Here is a 19,103-nt window from a genome sequence, read left to right on the forward strand (position 1 = left end):
AGGGCCCCTCACAATGAACCTGGGGCCAATCACAAAAAGGATAAAGAGAAGCAGCACAAGAAAGATGACAAAGAATACTAAATCCATCCACCGACAAGAGGGCCACAAACATAAGTAGGGTAAGCCATTGGGGAAACCAGGTCAGTCTAGTGAAAGCTCTGGTGCTAAACCAGAGGGAGGTCAGCATAAGCCCCCATTCCAGAAAACATTTGGAAAAGGTTATGCTTGCACGTCAACTAACCATGTGAAAGGGGATCCCAGATGTAAGGGTAAACCTTCAGCGGTCCAAACTGCCTCCTTAGCCTTCACCCCCGAGGGAGAAGTTCATATGGCAAGTAGAAACTCATCTATTGGCTGAAGACTCCATTGGAGTCTCGGACAGATTTTCTTTCTTCTGGGTCTGTGGGAACAGCAGAATGTAGATGTGTATAACTATTTCAGATAACACAAAATAATATTACAAGGACAGTGTACATGTAAATGGTCAGGAGACCCTTGACTTTAGAGACACTGGGGCCAGCATTACAATATTGGATGAAACACTTTTCAAACCTGAGGATGTTGCTGAGGCACCCAAAGGCCCCATTAAGCCTACTGGAGGCCCTGTCCAGATGGTTCCAATACTACCAGCTCTCATCCAGTGCAACAATATGACTAAGAATACCGGTCAGTGTACAGAATGAGGTGCCTGGGAGAGTGCTGTTGGGGAATGACTTAAAAGCTCTTGGAGTTGTATCAAGCATCCCCAGGCCTTCTAGTAAAAGGAAGCAGGAGCAGACTAGACTGGTCAGAGAGCAAACTTTGGACGACTCTCTGTGGGTAGTTACAGAATTACCTCTAACTTCCAGTCCACAGGAAGGGCACCCTTCTAATTCCAGGACAAGGAGAGACACAAAGGGGGAAACCCCAGGTCTCAGGAAGATCAACAAGTTACTTACCAGCAACGTTCCTTCGACTGGATGTTCCTCCAACGCATTTACACATCTTTGACATGTAATGTCCACAGCTGTGCTACTTCGGAAATCTTTCGGCAGAGGGAGTCCTGCGTCAATGGCGTCGGGTTCGATGTCCCTCTAAGGCCTCTGTTGAGGGCAACGTCACCGGATGTTATAAATAGGACGCGCAGCGCCCATAGCCTCAGTTTATGTTTTTTCCTCCATAACGTGTGACCTGCTCGTACACAATGTCTGCTTGACTGCACAAAGCCTTGAGGGAACGGAAGCTGCAATAGCATAGGAAATTCTCCAGAGGGGCAGGCCGGGAGGGTGATGTGGAATACGTAGGAGGAACATCCAGTCAAAAGAACGTTACCAGCTGGTAAGTAACTTGTTCTTCGAATGGATTGTGTCTTTCAACGTATTCCACATCTTCCCAGACTCCCAAAGCAGTACCAGAAAATGGAGGAGGGAAAATTTAGAATACCCAATCAGATGGCAGAATAAAGGACCGCTTTACCGAAGGCCATATCTTGACCATGGAGCGTATCCAGAGAGTAATGTTTGACAAAGGTGTGGATAGAAGCCAATGTAGCTGCGTCACAAATATTCTTAATAGGAACTCCCCGCTGCATGGCAGTGGAAGTAGCCACGCCCCTAGTGGAGTGAGCTCGCAAGCCCTCAGGAGGGTCCTTGTCGCCAATCTGTAACATCCATTAATTGGGAGGATAATGCACCTGGACAAGGTCTGTTTGGTAACAGCCTGGCCCAATCGGTGTCCAGCGTACCCCACAAAGAGTTGATCGTCCACTCTGACTCTAGACATCCTAGAAATATAAAAGCTCCGAGCTCTCATAGGGTCCAACCTATGGAGTCGCTCCTCTTCCTTACCAGGATGAGGAGGATAGAAAGCAAGTACCACTTTGTCTTAAATGAACACTACCTTAGGAAGAAAGGATGGACGTATCCTCAGTACAACCCCATCCTTGTTGAACACTGTAAAGGGTGGCTTAGATGAAAGTGCCTGCAATTCACTCACTCTGCGAGAAGATGTAACCGCAACCAAGAAAACCGTCTTGAAAGACAACAGTCTCAAAGGACAGGAGTGCAAAGGTTCAAACGGAGCACCCATCAGGAAATTCGAGTCCAAATTCAAATCCCATACCGGCACCTGAAACGGGGACAGTGGGAACACATTAGTGAGCCCTTTAAAAAAGATTGGGACATCAAAAGGAATCTTAAAATAAGAACATTCTTCAGACGAGTGTGGAAGGGTGGGAAGACATGCGAGAGATCGTGCTCTACCTGCTCAGAGCATCCACCGTGGCATTCTCCTCTCCAGCCAGATGAACTGCTGAGAGTGAAATTCCTTACTGGATTGCCCAGAACCAGAGCTGCATTCCCTCTCTGCACAACGGGAGAGACCCTAACCCCCCCCCTTTTTTTGTGGAGGTAATGCCTGGCCACTGTGTTGCCCATCATGATCAAGACACTCTTCCCCCCCGCACAGACGGCAGAAAAGCCTTAAGGGCCAGCCAGCTGAGACTCAGCTCCAACAGGTTGATGGGGAGTTTGGACTCCGACGGAGACCAATGACCGCTGGCAATCAGATCGTCGGCATGATCCCCCAATCCAGTAAAGCGTCCGTCACCTCCGGCCAAGGTCGCCACAATGGTTCCCCCTTCATCAGATTCCCTTCGCTGGCCCACCACATAAGATCCTGTGGGACACAGAGCGGAACATGAACGGGATCCGACATCTTGCCTGAGAATAGGGACCACTGCATTTTAAGGACCCATTGCAGGGATCTCATCCGCAGTCTGGCCTCTGGCACCAGAAAAATTCAGGAAGCCATGAGGCCGAGCAACCTTAAGAATACCAAAGCCGGAAGACTCTGGGCATGTTGAAATGTGTCCACCATCTGTACAATGTGATAAGCCCTCACCTTAGGAGACGAATACTTTCCCAAGGACGTGTACAACACAGCCCCAATGTACTGGAGCTGTTGAGGTGTCGTCAGATGGGACTTCTTGAAATTGAGGGAGAAGCCCAGCTTGTGGAGGGAGCGGCAGGTGAGACCAAGATGATGCAGAGCTTGCTCGGGAGAACGTGCTCTGTTTAGCCAGTCGTCCAGGTAGGGGTAGACGTGAATCCCCCCCCCCCTTCGCGGAGATACGCTGCAACCACCACCATTAGCTTGTTGAAGACCTTCAGCGAGAAGGTCAATCCGAATGGCAGGACCCGAAACTGAAAGTGCAAACTGCCAGCCGCAAACCTCAGGTAATTTCTGTGCTTTGGATGAATCAGCAAATGATTGCAAGCATCCTATTGGTCCGGAGACACCAACCAATCTGGAAGTCGAAGGGCCTGAAGGACCCGAGAAAGAGTGATCTTGAACTTGTCCTTCCTGAGGAACTTGTTCAACCAACGCAGTCCAAGATGGGTCTCAGTCCCCAGTCTTTCTTTGGAATCAAAAAAAGAGGGGAATACCATCCTTTGTTCCTCTCCGCTACATGCACTAGTTCTATAGCGCCTTTCTCCAGCAGGATCAAGATTTCCTGCACAAGGAGTGGATCCGAAAGCTTCAGAGAGTGTGTGCCCGATGGATTGTCAGGAGGCCGCTTTAGGAAGGGAAGGCAGTAGCCGTGGGCTATTGTCTCCAGAACCCACGCATCCGAAGTAATAGCTCGCCATTCTTCGAGATGCTGAGACAGTCTGCCCCAACCGGGGAACAATGGAACATGGCCTCATAACTGTTTTGGAACGGCTTTTGCTTCGCCTGAAGGCAAAGAGGCTGCTGCTTGAGCGGCTTTGGCACCTCTATTTGCCCGACCACCACAGGTACTTTTTTGTTGACCCCTTTGATTGGCAGCTCTTAGCGTCCTCCCAAAAGAGGAGTAGCAACGAAAGGAACCTCCCCTCCATTGTTGTCCCCCAAGACAATAAGGCGGAGGTTGACACACTGCTGCACTCAAAAGATTTAGCAGCAGCTTTGGAGGTCTGCAACCTCAAGGCTCTGCCAAACAAATTAGAGCCATCAAAGGGCACGCTCAGAAGACAGGCCTATACATCTGGAGCAAAAACCTGACTTCCGCAAACCTGCGTATAACTGTGCTCACAGCCATGGACCGGCTAACACTGCCGGCTGTGTCCAATCCAGACTGAAGGGATCCACACATGGCATCCTTGCCATCCTGGACAAGAGCAAGGAACCAATCCCTTTCTTCCCCCTCGGGAATATGCTCAGCCGCTAGAGAGTCGCAATTCCACAGTGTGTGTGAAAATCTAGCCAAGGCACAAGTGGAGTTGGCAGACTTCAGCACCATACTCCCCGCAGAAAACACCTTGCGTGCCCAACCATCGAAGCGCTGGTCCCCATCAGGGGGGATGGTAGGGTACGCCGCCTGCCTCGAGGTGGCCGTAGCCGCCTGAACCACCAAACTCTCGGGAGTGGGGTGAATGGATAGGTAGCTGGGATCGCTACTGGAAGGGTGGTATTTTTTAGTGAACGACTTGTTAACCGCCAGAAGAGACTACAGGGTCTGCCAAGCAGCCTCCACCCTTTTTGCAAAATCAAATTAAAAGGCAACACTGGGTCAGTGGACGGATCATGATCCAAAACATTAGTCAAATCATCCTGAACAAAGGTCTCCCGAGGACTAGACCAACCAAGATACTCACACATCCTAGCCTTGAGTCTCCTATTAGTGGACTCAGCATGAGCCCCAGGCTCAGGCCTGCCAAACTCCCGCTCAGGAGAAGTGTCCAAGCCACTGGCATCATGTAGGGATTGACGCAAGTCTTCCAACTGACTGTCTCCAGAAAAGACAGGAGCCACATCAGGCTCAACAGTGTCAAATTCCAAATCAGACCTCTCCTCATCCTCATAGATATCATCCAAAGGAAGAAAGAACTCCTGCCTAGTGACAGGAGTGGGTCTTGATTCCTTAACAGGCTTCACAGACTTGGAATTAGCCTTCCTAGGAGGATCCACAACAGCAGGCTTCGGCATTGACAGCACCGAGGGCCAACATGAAGGCAAAGCATCGACCTCCGTATACGACGGACACATCGCTGACAGTCGACGCCGACCTCGAGCCCTTACCATATTTCTGCGGTTTCACCAGGGACAAAGACCGAGACCTAGCTCTAGCACGTCTCTGGCTATCAACCTGAAACTTGTCCGAATGGGACCTAGACGGTTCCCGATGAGGACCGCACCGAGGACCCGGGGCCGAAGGCGCGCGGGAATCGGACGAAGATCATTCCCTGCCGACTTCTTCCGAAGGCAAAGACAGAACTGTGCCCTGGGATTGAAAAATCACCAGCCATCTGCTCCCTGAAGGCCTCCCATTCCTACGGAGTTGAGGAGCAAGCCACTTTCCTTGCGGTGCCATCCTCCGACGAGGACGGGTAAGGCGACTGGTGACGCCACTTCCGGGAGTGCCTAGACGAGGACGAGTGGCAGGACCCACTCCAGGATTGAGATCCCCGGGACTCCTTTCGACAAAGAGTCACCCCTCAAATAGTCGGACATCCCTTTTGCAGATTTTTGGGTCTTACTGGGTTTAGTACCCCGACCTACCAGTAACCTCCCCTTACGCTCCCGCAAGGCCTTAGCAGTCAGCGGCTGGCATTTCGAACAGTCATCGGTGTCATGACTATTGCCCAGACACCAAACAAACAAATGCAGTGTGGTCCATAATCGACATCTTAGACTTACAGTCCTGGCAAGTCTTAAAGCCAGACGGAGGGGTAGACTAAGAAGACATTCTCGAAGAATACACAAGGCGTGCTGAGTTCTCGAAGCAAACACGTTTGTGAAAAAAACAGAACTGAGGCTATGGGCGCCATGAGTTATTTATAACATTTGGTGATGTCACCCTCGACGGAGGCCTTAGAGGGACATCGACCCGACGCAAGACACCCTCTGCCGAAAAATGTCCAACTTAGCACAGCTGTGGACATTACATGTCAAAGATGTGGAATACGTTGGAGAGCACAATCCATTCATAATATACTTCAGTACTTTACACGGTACGGGTCTGAGGCATTTAAACTACTTTGAATGCCATTTTGCTCCTCCTTCAGAGTACATTGAAGTAGGAGCAAAAAGGCATAGGTTAATAAAAAAAGAATATTACAGATACTCTTAAACAGTGCAAATAGTTTGAGTTCACCAGCAGAGCCAATTCAATGCAATAGGGTAGGCAAAAGTCAATGGGCTATAGTCTTGTATCGGATGAAGCAGTTCTGGTAGTTAAACGGAAAAGCCTTTGCCAAAGTTCTCAGAAGTATTTTGTGAAAAAAAAAAAAAAATGTTTCATATGTTGGGTTACAAGTTGACTAGGCCTGCAAGTTGCCAAAGTTTCAAGCACTTTCGCAGTGAGAAGTAAGTTCTCTCGGTCGGGTTTTTACAGTACCTTACAATGAAGAAAAAGATGCAGCTGAAGACTTGTTCCTGCAGATCTCTTTTCCTGGGTATCAGTCGTGGGGACAAGAGGGATGACGTCGGATGACTCCAGCACTGCACTGGGACTGGTCACAAAGCTGGCAACTGGCAAATGTTCGGTTCTGGTAGCTGTAGTAAAGCACACAAACTGGTGTCCCTCTCCATGGTTATTCGGTTTCCTGCAGCACTCTGAGGAAAATACAACCAGCTCCGAGCATGGTATCCAGGTGGCTTAAAGGTCGAGTTGATTGGACCCACCAACTCAAAGGGAGACGTCCTTGTAAGGCTTCTCTGTCGAGATGAACTTGGCGATTCGAACCTGCAGCAGGGCTTCACCAGGCAAACCAACGGTCCAGGAGTTGCAGCAGCCGTCCTCTTCAAGCTCATCTTCAGATTTCTTTCGTTCCAGTGGTCGACTACCTTCCAAGCCAAGAGACTCATCTTTTATTCAGTTCTCTCCCATTCATTCCAGCCTAGCTGTCACTCACCCAGCAGGGTGGCTTTCCTTGCCGGACAGTCAGCCAGCCAATCACGCCAGAGTGCATTTAGGTCTCCTAGGAGACCAAGCACAGGGAGTTTCTGGCACCTCCCTCACATCCTGCTAAGACTTGCCAGGACTGTAAGTCTAAGATGTCGATTATGGACCACACCGCATTTGTTTGTTTGGTGTCTGGGCAATAGTCATGACACCGATGACTGTTCGAAATGCCAGTGCTAAGGCCTTGCGGGAGCGTAAGGGGAGGTTTCTGGTAGGTCGGGGTACTAAACCCAGTAAGACCCAAAAATCTGCAAAAGGGATGTCCGACGATTTGAGGGGTGACTCTTTGTCGAAAGGAGTCCCGGGGATCTCAATCCTGGAGTGGGTCCTGCCACTCGTCCTCGTCTAGGCACTCCCGGAAGTGGCGTCACCAGTCGCCTTACCCGTCCTCGTCAGAGGATGGCACCGCGAGGAAAGTGGCTTGCTCCTCGACTCCGTAGGAATGGGAGGCCTTCAGGGAGCAGATGGCTGATGATTTTTCAATCCCAGGGCACAGTTCTGTCATTGCCTTCGGAAGAAGCCGGCAGGGAATGATCTTCGTCCGATGCCCGCGCGCCTTCGGCCCCGGGTCCTCGGTGCGGTCCTCATCGGGAACCGTCTAGGTCCCATTCGGACAAGTTTCAGGTTGATAGCCAGAGACGTGCTAGAGCTAGGTCTCGGTCTTTGTCCCCGGTGAAACCGCAGAAATATGGTAAGGGCCCGCCAAAGGCTTAGGAACAAAGGGACCAAACCTGGTTTGGTGCGCAGAGACAAACTCTAGAAGGACCTTTCCCAAAAAAGAAATGGCGAAAAAAGACTGGGGCCTGTTTAAACAAAGGGGGCTCAGACGCCATCTTGAAAAACATGGCTCCTGCAATTTAACGCTACCGGTGTTCGCGATTGGGGGGTGGGGGGGGAAATATCAGGTTAGTTGATTGTAAAACCACTGCCACCAGCCATTTCGCTAGGAAAGGGTAGCATTTCACTGCTACATGAGTTTCTAGACATAGGGGATACTAGGTAACCCCTCCAGCACTCTATAGTAAGATAGGGTGTGCTGGGTCTAGGAATTTAAAAAGACTAGTAAAGTCAATTTCACTTTACTTACTCTGGAAAACAGTAGTTCATCCCATGTAGGTATTTAAACCTTGGGACAGTACACCGATTAAATACCCTTGTTTACCTGTAGAAGAGGGACGACTTATATGGCACCCTTTTCCTGCAGGATCTCGACCTCTTACAGTAAAATGAGTAGGTGTTCCGGCATCAGGCGTCTTGATTTTGGCTGTCTGAATTGAGGTTGTCGGCAAAATTCTATGCAGTACCCGTGGGCGACAGTCTTGAGCACCCACTTGTCTGTTATCCCCTCCCATGCATGAAGGAAAGATGTTAAACGTCAACCGACCGCGGAGGCATGGGAGGGGACCTGGATCCGAGGGTCATTTCTGACCTGAGGCCAGGGAGCCTTTGGGAATGGAATTCCGGCCTCTATGCTTTCCACGGCGTTGTCCTCTAGGTGGATATGTGGTGGTGGTGTTGGATCCTGAACCATACTGGTTTTGAGGGGAGCAAGATTGCCAGCAAAAGGAGCGACGAGAACTGCCCCCCTTTGTTGTGAAGGCCATCGGGTAATCCGGTTTAAGCTTTTGAGTCTCATGCTCCTTAGCTGTCTCAAGCACTTCGTCCACAGCCTTGGCAGAAAAGTTGGTCTCCTCAACCGGCTTGTTTATTAAGGCTGCTTGGTTTTCAGGCTTAAAACCAGAGTTCCTAACACAGGCGTGCCGTTTGAGTAGTGTACCCTGGACTAAGGTTCTTCCCGCTGTTTCAGCAGCGTCTAGATTGCTTTTCAGAATGTTGTGGATGATTTGCTTGCTTTCCGATACAATTGCGAGCAGTTTAGCCTGCATTGGTTCTGGGACCTCTTGAAGGCCCTCCTGCAACAAATTCCAAGAGAGTGGTGTTGGCCATTCGGGTGGAGAATGCTGCAGCAGTCGTGACCCTTTTTCCCAGTCCATACAACTTTTTGCCCTCCTTGTCAGGTTGTGCCTCCCCTGCAGACTGGGAGACACCTGCTCTCTTCCTCGTAGTCTTAACTACCAGGGAATCTGGAGTGGCATGCCCTATAATATAAAGGGGGTCAGTAGGAGAAGGGCAAAATAACTTCTCTACCCTGGGATTAACCACCCTGGTTTGGTCTGGAGTTGTTAATGCAGGCGCTAGACGTCTTTTAATAGAGTTCTGTAAGGGAACGGCCTGACTGGCAGGAGGCTTTTCCTTCAGTATGTCCTCTACAAAGTCGGAATCCTGCCCAGCCTCTTGTGTGGTGATTTGAAAATGTTCAGCCGCCTTCTTTAAGATGGTGTTAAACGCCATTTGATCATTCACAGGTGAAGCCCGACGGGCTGGTAGGAGGTGAATCCATACACAGAGCGTCAGGGTCCTGGGTAATAGGGGTGTTAGGCAGAGTTTGTATGCAGTACCCTTTGGGACCACTACACACAACTAAGACTGCAGGTGTAAGCAAACCAACCTTTGGTACAAGTCTGTACTACACAGTTTTGGTAGCGGAGCAGCCAGGCTGATCTCAAGGAGGGGAATGTGACCAGTAATGATGTTACACAGAGGTCTAAAATCACAAGTGTTCAAGTAAACCCTTACACTCAAGGTTTCTTTGATAAATACTTATTAATTTATTCATCTGTCAGTTATAAAGCATAAGAAGGAGGCAATATAATCACACACAAATATACTTCAATACCATTTCGGAATACTTTTCAAGATTAGTAAAAGGCGAAGATTATTAGAACCTGAAAGGTTACAATTAATCTTAGACAGTGCAAATACTTTGTGTTCACTCACCAGACGAGTCAATTCAATAAGCTAAACCAAAGTCAATAGGCTAAAGTCTTGGATAGGATAAAGCGGTTCTGGTCAGTAAACGGTAAGTTCTTGGAAGTAGTTTGTAAAAAGAAGAATTATATGTTGGGTCGCAAGCTAAATTAGGCCTGCGAGTTGCAAGAGTTTCACAAACTTTCACTGCAAGAGGTAAGTACTCTCAGTCTTGTTTCACAGTACCTTTCAATGAAGAAAAAGATGCAGCTGATGACTTCTGTTCCTGGCAGTTCCTGCAGATCTCTCTGTTCCTGTGCCTCAGTTGTGGGGACAAGTGGGAGGACGTCAGGGCACTCCTGCACTGCACTGGGACTGGTCGAAAAAGCTGGCAATGGCAAACTTCAATTCCGGTGGCTGTAAGTAACGCACCCAAGTGGTGCCCCCCTCCCCAGTTATACAGTTTCCTGCAGGACTCTGATGAAGATGGCACCAGCTCCGAGATAGGTATCCAGGTACTGTTGAGTTGATTGGTCCCACCAACTGAAAGGGAGAAGTCGTCCTTGCAGGGATTCTCCGTCGAGGTGAACTTGGCGATTTGGATCTGCAGCAGAGCTTCGCCAGGCAAACCAATGGTCCAGTAGTTGCAGCAGCTGTCCTCTTAAAGCTCATCTTTGGTTCTTCCGTTCCAGTGGTCGACTCTGCCTTCCAAGCCAAGAGACTAGCCTTTTATTCAGTTCTCTCACATTCATTCCAGCCTAGCTGTCACTCACCCAGCAGGGTGGCTGTCCTTGCCGGACAGTCAGCCAGCCAATCACCACAGAGTGCATTTGGGCCTCATAGGAGACCAAGCACAGGGAGTTTCGGGCACCTCCCTCACTTCCTGCCCACCCCATACACTCGGGCGCCAGAGGCGGTCTTCACTCCTGAAGCCCGCCAAAGGCGAATGAACAAAGAGACCAAACCTGGTTTGGCACGCAGAGCAAAACTCTAGAAGGACCTTTCCACAAAGAAATGGCGAAAAAAGAAGACCGGGAACTGTTTTTACAGAGGGGGCTCAGACACCATCTTGAAAAACATGGCTCACACGATTTAACGCTACCGGAGCTATGAATAGTTTGCGGTCAGGAAAAATCATGGTAGTTTGTTTAAAACCACTGCCACCAGCCATTCTGAGAGGAAAGGGTAGAATATGACTGTTACATGAGTATCTAGACACAGGGGATACTAAGTAACCCACCCAGCACTATTGTAAAATAGGGTGTGCTGGGTCTAGGAATTTACAAGACTAGTTAAGTCAATTTACTTTACTTAGTCTGGGAAACAGTTTATCCCAGAGAAGTTATTTAAACCATGGGAAAGCCTAAAAAGGTTTCCCTGTGCCACTGCACTAAGGGTGCTGTCTGACACAAATGAAAAGATGCCTATGGAGTTGTTTAGACTCCATAATTCAAAATGAAACCAACACAGAAAACACATTGAAGTCCCAAAGTTCAGCAAAAGAGATGGAGGGCTCTAAGGTGGGAGGAATTTGCAAATTTGAGAATTCTCCCTAACAAGGGGATGAGGTTGATTATCAACTGGATGGCTGTCTTCCCAATTGTCCATGGGATCAGCAGCTTCATCCACAGGGTCCCCAAAGGTCTCATCCTGTATATAGGTATTGATAGGCACCTTGTCATCTGTAAGGTTATGTTCCTGAGGATCCTCAAAAGGTCCTCGAAACATAGGCGTAAAAGGAAGTTCCACACAAGGCCTCTTTGGAGAAAACCTCTGTGAATTCAACACATTTCTCCAGTCTGTCTATACACCCCTCAAACTTCTCTCTGGTCCATGATGTTGAACCAGTACAGGGGAGAAATGGGATCTTCTTGACGAATTTCCTCTGTAGAACGTCGAGATTTTCCTTCTAAAGTCCTGGCTAAAGACACAGGACTTTCAGAGTACTCTTCGAGTCTCTGGGCATAGTGGCGGGTCTTCAGGGCCTTCTTTTTTTTGTTGCGACAGTTCCTTTTGTTTAACTGCCGAAGCGGCCCCCGCGATACTATCGCTGATGCTCGGGGCTTCAGGGAGGTGTGGCGGTAGTGCCGGCGGCTGCGCGGTGGATTTTTGCGCCACTGGGGCCTTAGGCGGTGTCAGAGCCTTTTTCTGAAGCGTCTCGACGACCGTGTGCGATTTGGTGCTAGCACCCTTACTTTTGGATTGCCCGGATGCATGCCGCTGATGGGGTTGGGGTGAGGGCTGGCGATCATGAGGATCAGCAGGCAACACCGAAATATAGGATGTGTCCCTTGGCACTTTGGAGCGCTTCGACTTAACCGCCGAAGAACCATCAAGGGTTGTGTGTTTAGTGTGGGAAACTGGTGCGTCCCCGTCAACTTTCTGCGGTAAGGTCAAGGTCCTCCGAAACAGAGCCTTGGTCATTGCTAATCCCTTCATCACACTCGGTGGCTGTGGTATTACTTTCCACTGCGACATACTGTAGGCCACCCACCACTTCAAACGGCGTACCTTAAGAGTGTGAGGCCGTAGGAGTTTACAGGCCGCCTCGTTGTGGTCGAGGGGAAGACAATTGTTGCACCGACAGTGCTGGTCTTTCCACAGGTATTTTGCCTTACAGAAAGGGCAAAATCGAAATGGAGTCCTGTCCATAGCGCAGGACAGCTAGCGACGACAAACCCAAGGGAACAAAGGGGGAAAAGGAAAGGCATTCTTGAAAATAATATGGACCACCCCGACCCCACTCTCCCTACTGTAAAGGCCAGCAAGAAGGCCTGGCCACATGGTCGGCAGCGCCAACCGGATCAACATCCATTGAATTTCCGGCGCCAGCAGTCTTCAGCGGTGGCACAGGAATAACCAGCCATCGAAGGGAATGACAATAAGAATAAACGGCCAAAGGTCGAGAGATATAACAATAACGCAGTTTTTATGAAGTGCTCTCCATTAGGGTGACCAGATAGCTGGGTGGAAAAAACTATTTGAGGGTCCTGGACACGTGAGAGATTTTGGGTACACTACACGTCACGTTAGGGATAGTGTCACAAGCACACCCATGTCTACGTCCCCTTTCAATTCTCGAAAGTGTCAGGATCCCATGGCACATTTACAGATGTTCAAAGAGACATTACACTAGAAAACTTTCATTAAGGAGAGTTATATAGAAGGTGCCTATTACCCCAAGCCAAGATGGAGGTTCAGTTCAGCAACAGTGATTGGAGGAGAAGAATTGTGAGGTAGTTTGGAACATTGGCCAGAATTCTAAACTGCCTTTCATTACAGTTTGCATAGAGGAAGGTTGCAGTTTTTATAGTTCTCATGATATATAGTCTAAGTAATTATAGTAATCCTTTTTGAGAAGAATTTCTAGTGAGAATAATTACTACAGCAAAATCCTTTAAGAAGAAGTCACTGTTGTAATTCAAGAACAACTTACAGATGAAGCAAGATAAGTTTTTAAAGTGAAATTTTCATACCTTTGGCTTAACTCAATGAGAAGTTTATTTTCTAAGAACTAAGAAACTGTACTTATCTGCATTTTTTAAATGAACTATTACTTGTACTCTACTGCGCGTGTAACTTATGAAAGAAAAAAATGTACATTTATTTTTTCCCCTCGCGGATGCGTGTGCGGAAAATTATAGTAAAGTGTTTGTTTTGTATCGTGTATTTAAGATAGGATTATTTAGAGCGCAATATTTAGTATTGTATTAGTTTAATTAACTTTTGGATATCATATACATGTGTAATTCTACTTCTATTGTGTAGTATTTATTAGATTGCACGCGCGTCTCTTTCATATTTGTTTTAACGTTTGAGTTCAGTTCGAGTAAAGGACCCGCTTGCGTAAGTTGCATACGTCCCGATTTTAGTGTTCTTCACTTCCTGGTTTGGCATACTAGCGTTTTCTAGTGGCGTCGTGTCAGAGTTCCGGCATTTTCTGTGTATTCGTTTCCTAGTGTGGAGCGGCTGAGCGTCCTAACATGTAGCCAGTTACTTCCCGAGAGCGCGGTTCTATTTTTGCTTCGTGTCTCAGTTTTCAACTCCATTCTGATTGCGTGTAACGTCGTGTTCTTCAGATCAGCTGTTATTTTGTTTGCAGTGCGTCGAGTCATCAAATTCCTTCGGAGCATCGGAAGTCTACAGAAGTGAACTAAATATATATGCAGATACATTTTTTCCTTCAAAAGAGTACAAATAAGTAAGAAAGCTGAAAGTAATTCTATCAGAAGAGCTTTTATATTGTAGTGACTCATGAACTTTTATTTGAACAAATATTCTTCCATATTTTGTTTTATCTGCAAAGAAAAAGAAAAGTGAAAAGACTACAATTGACTAAATAAAATCTTCATCAGAAGGTTATTAGATCTTCAATCTTCAAGCAAGTTAATTCTGATTTACAGCAACATTTAAGCCAAGGGAAAACCAAAGTTTTCAAGAAGAATATTGAATTACACTTTATAGATATTTAATTGAAGAAAATAAGTATCTTAAAACTATTCATGGCTATCAGCAATCAAGCATAGGCAGCAGGTACAAGATCATAGTTTATAATCATATAAATAGAAGTACATACAGAATAGAGTAATATTAATCGGTGTATTCTTGTGCTTAGATTTCACACACATACTCATGAAACTTCATCAATCCAGTTCCAGAGAGTAAACCATCTACTGAGTCCAATTATTCTGGGAGCCTGTATCGTGTCTTGAGAACCAGTGAAGATCTGCATTTGTTATTTTCTCCTTTATTCCCCTTTCTCCTTGGGTTTGCCAGTATTTTTTTAAAAAAAGACTATTGAGCAGGCACATCAAGGGGGTCTGGTGGGCCAGCATCACTCCTGCAAGAAGATTCAAGACTGGACCGGACATTGAAAGACAAGATGCAATACTCAGCAGTTACCACTGGATGTCGGACTATATGCACAGCATGTGATTCTATGCAGACTAACAAGCATCAGTACTGTATTTACTGACGGCAGCTCAAGTGGCAGCTTAAGGAGCCGTGTGCTGCAATAACAAAACACAGATGCCTCAAAGAGATTGAGGAAAGCAGACTCCATCAAGAAAAGGCAAAAAAGGATTTCCAGAGTCGCAGAAAAATAATGAGCAAGGAAAAAGGTTCCCTTCACTGAGGAGAGTTAAATAAAATCCAATAGTTCAGAAAAAACTGCTGGGGGACTCACTAAGTGGGGAGAATCTCACACAAGATGCACATTCTACGCAACAGTATGCACAACAAATAAACTCCCAGAAAGAAAAAAAGGCAGCAAAGTAGCAAGCATCATGATTATGACATGATTTTGCTTACCCTCAAGTTAAGTTTTTGGTGCAGCTCGTGAACCTGCTGCGGAGTGAGTGTGCTGATTTCCTCATGTTCTTCATAGAAATTCTTCTCAAATGGAGGGTAAGCAATCTGCAGTAGGGGCAAATGCAAGGTTATCTCTGTTCAACTAACCATGGTTTGTAATTCAGAGGCGCGCAGTTTGTCAATATGCTCTTATTGAACTTTCCTGAATGAACGCACCACACAAACACGCATGTTAGCAGACACTTGGTTGCACGCTAGGAGTAAACAAAAAAGAAAGTGCACCCAACAATGTCAAACAATGTAAAACTAGGCCAAATCGTTATTACAACCACATCAGGTTTAAGCAAAATGTGTTTGGTCTGTTTTCTCTTGCTCAGACAATTTGAAAACAAAAAAAAGGTGAACAAATATTGCATCAGCGCACCATTGATCTTTGTTACTACAGGTTTTCATGCAATCCCACCTGTACCTTCAGATCAGTGGCCTTCAAACTGTGGGCCTGGTCACCCTAGAAGGGCCAAGAGTATATCTGCAGGAGGAGAAGGGGTGTTCCATGGAAAACGGGAAAGAGGCGCCTTTGGAACCGAAGACTGGGGCTACTTTTAATAGTGACATTTAGGGGAGGTGGGGTAACCAACATTTAGCAGGACAAAGCATTAAACAAGTTTGGAAAACACTGTTGGTTAAGATTTTCAGATTAATGGTAAATCTTCCTGACCTGCGTCAACCCCAGAACCTTTTGCTTTACTGGTGGATTATTTTTCCTTATACCTCAGTGAGTGGGAATCCTTTTCCACACTCTCAGAATCTTACTCTTTTTATGGGTATCATTTTTAAGACTCTCCATTAGGTCTTTTAAAAGTTATCCTCTTTGACAAACTTTTGGCAATAAGTGCCTATTGTTGCTGGGTTGCCCTAGGGGATGCCCTTTTAACTTTCTCTGGCTAATCATGAGAAAACTATAGTTCCCAAGGGTAGAAAGGATCTTTGGATCCCAGGTACATGTTATTTGGTGAAACCAGCACACCCCCCCACCTTATGTGGAGTGCTGGGGAGATACGGAGTATACCCCCTCTCATTTTAAATGCAACCTTTATGTTCAAGGAAGTGACACCTTTTATTAATTTGGTGCACCTATACCGCGGCCTGTGTGCACAGGCCCGGTATAGGTACGCGTAGCCAGTTTAGTGTTCCTTGTTCTTTCATGTTCCTTCCCCTGACATGCAGGTCAGGAAATTCCTTCGTGTGCATTTCATCTGTGGACACCCCGCCCAGGTTCCAGAGTGTCTGATGGCAGAAAGCGAGGGAGGAGTCAAAAACTCTGTAGCCCTAGTCTTCCAGCATGAATGCGAGATTCCAGCTCAAACTGGAAGGCTGGCTGTCCTGAAAGGATTGCCCACCCCAAAAGTTTGAATGTTGCAAGGTTGTTTGTTTGACTAGTTTCCTGCATAAAAGTCTGATCCTGAAAACTGAAGAGGTAGTTGACCACTGGAGCCAAAACCGAAGGATGATTAAGGAAAAGCGGCTGAGATTACCAGCAACTGGAGAGCCTGATGTGTAACCATGGCCCTTCCTTCCAATCGACCAGGGGACTCCTGCAACGGCGACCCAGAGTCTGGTGAGACCCACTAGTCTCAAGAAAACCTGTATTATGAGCCATCCTATGCCATGCTGCGTCCTTGCGGGGCTGCAACACCCCTATACACTGGGACCTCGAGCCATTGTGCAGTGCACAGTCTTCCGAATCTCGCTGAAAGTTTGTGGGCAACCTGCTGGATCTCTGGAGACACAAATAATGTCCAAAAAGTCCCCTCGCCCAAGTGCTGGAACTTTGTAACGACGAGAATCCAACCAGCCATATTCTGTCTTCTTCTGTGCTCCTGAAAAGGCACCAAATCCACAGAGCTGCATCCCGCCATGAAGAAAAGCTTGCCTAGAGCCTTGCCGATTGATGCCTGCAGCAAAGTCCTGTTTTCAGTCACCATGACAAGGAATCCACCAACTGGGTTTTTGGCTGCAGATCCTGAAGTCATACTGCTGCAAAATCTTCTGTGCTGCGGTACTGTGCTGGCTTGGGTATTCACTTACCTTAAGACTCTTGTAATTCCTGTGTAGTTTTGGGGTGTTTTCTGTGATTGGGTGGCCTCTCATCCAGTTGACCCAGGCCCCTGCTGGAATCCTCCTGGGGTGTCTTCTGTGAAGCCCCAGGACCCTCAACTAACTAAAGTAAAATACTCACCTGTTTCAACAGTCTTCCTTAGGAACTCTGACTTATGTTACTTAAGAACCTATACTGACACTGCCTGTTGGACACTTGACCCTAGTGACCCTCTTTCAGTCACTGAGAACACTCATGATCCAAGAGTTGGTTGGTAACTAAGAGTGAACAGTCACAAAAGTTATCTACCTTAGAAATGTTCTGCCATTCTGAAAATTATATACAAGGTTATTTTACTCATTTGTGAATTGGTTGTGCCTTTTCACCAAAAGTAATGCTGTTGGCTTCACCCAACAATTTCTTTCAGAAAATGTGTGCACGTTTCCCCAACTAGCTCTTGCTTCCCCAGCCTGTCCACAATAAGTCTGCATTAGGTATTAACTACCTAGAATAACTGAGTCATTCATAAAGTGTAACACTGGATTTTGCTTTCCCAGGTCAGTTTTAGACAGACGCAAAAAGAGTCTTAGGTTTACACCTGCCTTTAAGTTGGGTATAGCTCCTGTATAAAGTGTATAGGTTTACCTACCTTGAGTATACCTATTATCCTACAATAGGTTAGTTATTGCTTCCCTTAGTCTGAACTGAAAAGCAACTGTAATTGAATATTACACCCCACAGTCCAACTCCACAAGAATAACGGTTAACCTGAATAGGTTGTATAGGTTTATATTGTTCCTAGAGTCTGTGTTCCACACTAGATTAGAAAAGTATATTGTCCAGTTGAAATTACTACGATTTTCTGCTGAGCGTCACGGTACACCCGTTATGGTCTACCACCCTGGTATTACTGAAAGTAATCTAAATGTAACTATTGGTTTCGACTTCCCTAGAACTATTATGTGTCCCAAATTAGGTTATATACTTTGTTCTGTGCACCTTCAAGCATAGTGTTACGTTTTAGTTCCGCCAGTGTTTATCTGGGCCTACTTGTATTTAAATAAACCATTTATTTTTACAATACATACTGTTTCCTTGGGCCATTTGTATTACAATTTCAAATTGTACTGAATCTACAGGTCTCTCTCCCTCCCAAGATAAGCCTGGCTGCTTGGTCTACTCTACCCTAAACTCAGGTGGTACAGCCTTATACTGAGAGTAGAGTATTGTACTTCCTCAGTTGAATGGTTTTACTGAGCCCTTATGACAGTTTTTCTGAAGTCCAACTAACACACTATTTGAGTATATGGAAATATTTCGAAGCATAGCTAATGCCCAAATCCCTGTTTTCACTGCTGCAGGCCAAGGGCCTAGTATGGAAGCCCATTGTGGAGGAAAATAAAATATGCGTTTTGATGGGATTTAATACAATCCTGCCTGTTTGAAGTGCGTGTGAAAGGTGTTTCGGTTTCTCAGATCACCATTTCTCTTGCCTGCAGGAAATAATCTATCCTTGCAAGTCAGGTTGGGAGCAAATTAATTTCGCTTTGAATTCAGATTGGAAATCCTGCCACTCAAATTGCAATCACTTTCCTGTGATTTAGTGGAATATACCCAAAGCACTCACAGGGATAAACCTAGTTTTTGTAACAATGGCAAAGTTAGTTTAACACCTGAAATTTGGTCCACCTCATTTCCTTGCTCACCGTTAGGGAGAAATCTCATTTATGTGCCAATTCCCTTCAACCCTAGATACCACCAGCACTTTTGCTGGACTTTAGGACATTTAATTTTTATCCTGCAGGGAGCGAGACCTTTTTTTCACTCATGTATTTTTGATCTGATTTGGACTCGGTTTCTTTGTTTTTGGAGTCTGAAAAACTCCATAGGCATCTACCACCTGTATTGTGATACACAGCACCTTCAGTGCAGTGTCACAGAGAAGCCCTTTGGATTTCTCAT

At 46.6% G+C, this 19,103-nt stretch overlaps 1 protein-coding gene across 4 annotated transcripts in view; it reads right to left on the reverse strand.

Annotated features, from left to right (window-relative positions):
* DDX42 (DEAD-box helicase 42) overlaps positions 1–19,103 on the reverse strand; it is a 459,832-nt gene that overhangs the window by 288,596 nt on the left and 152,133 nt on the right. For all 4 annotated transcript variants that reach the window (XM_069634107.1, XM_069634109.1, XM_069634108.1 and 1 more), the window contains one exon: positions 15,044–15,148. In XM_069634107.1, coding sequence (XP_069490208.1) covers positions 15,044–15,148 — 105 coding nt within the window. The remainder of the gene's footprint in view (positions 1–15,043; positions 15,149–19,103) is intronic.

This window comes from Ambystoma mexicanum, chromosome 13 (assembly GCF_040938575.1).
Source record: "Ambystoma mexicanum isolate Mex_15411 chromosome 13, UKY_AmexF1_1, whole genome shotgun sequence".
Classification (NCBI taxonomy): Eukaryota; Metazoa; Chordata; class Amphibia; order Caudata; family Ambystomatidae; genus Ambystoma; species Ambystoma mexicanum.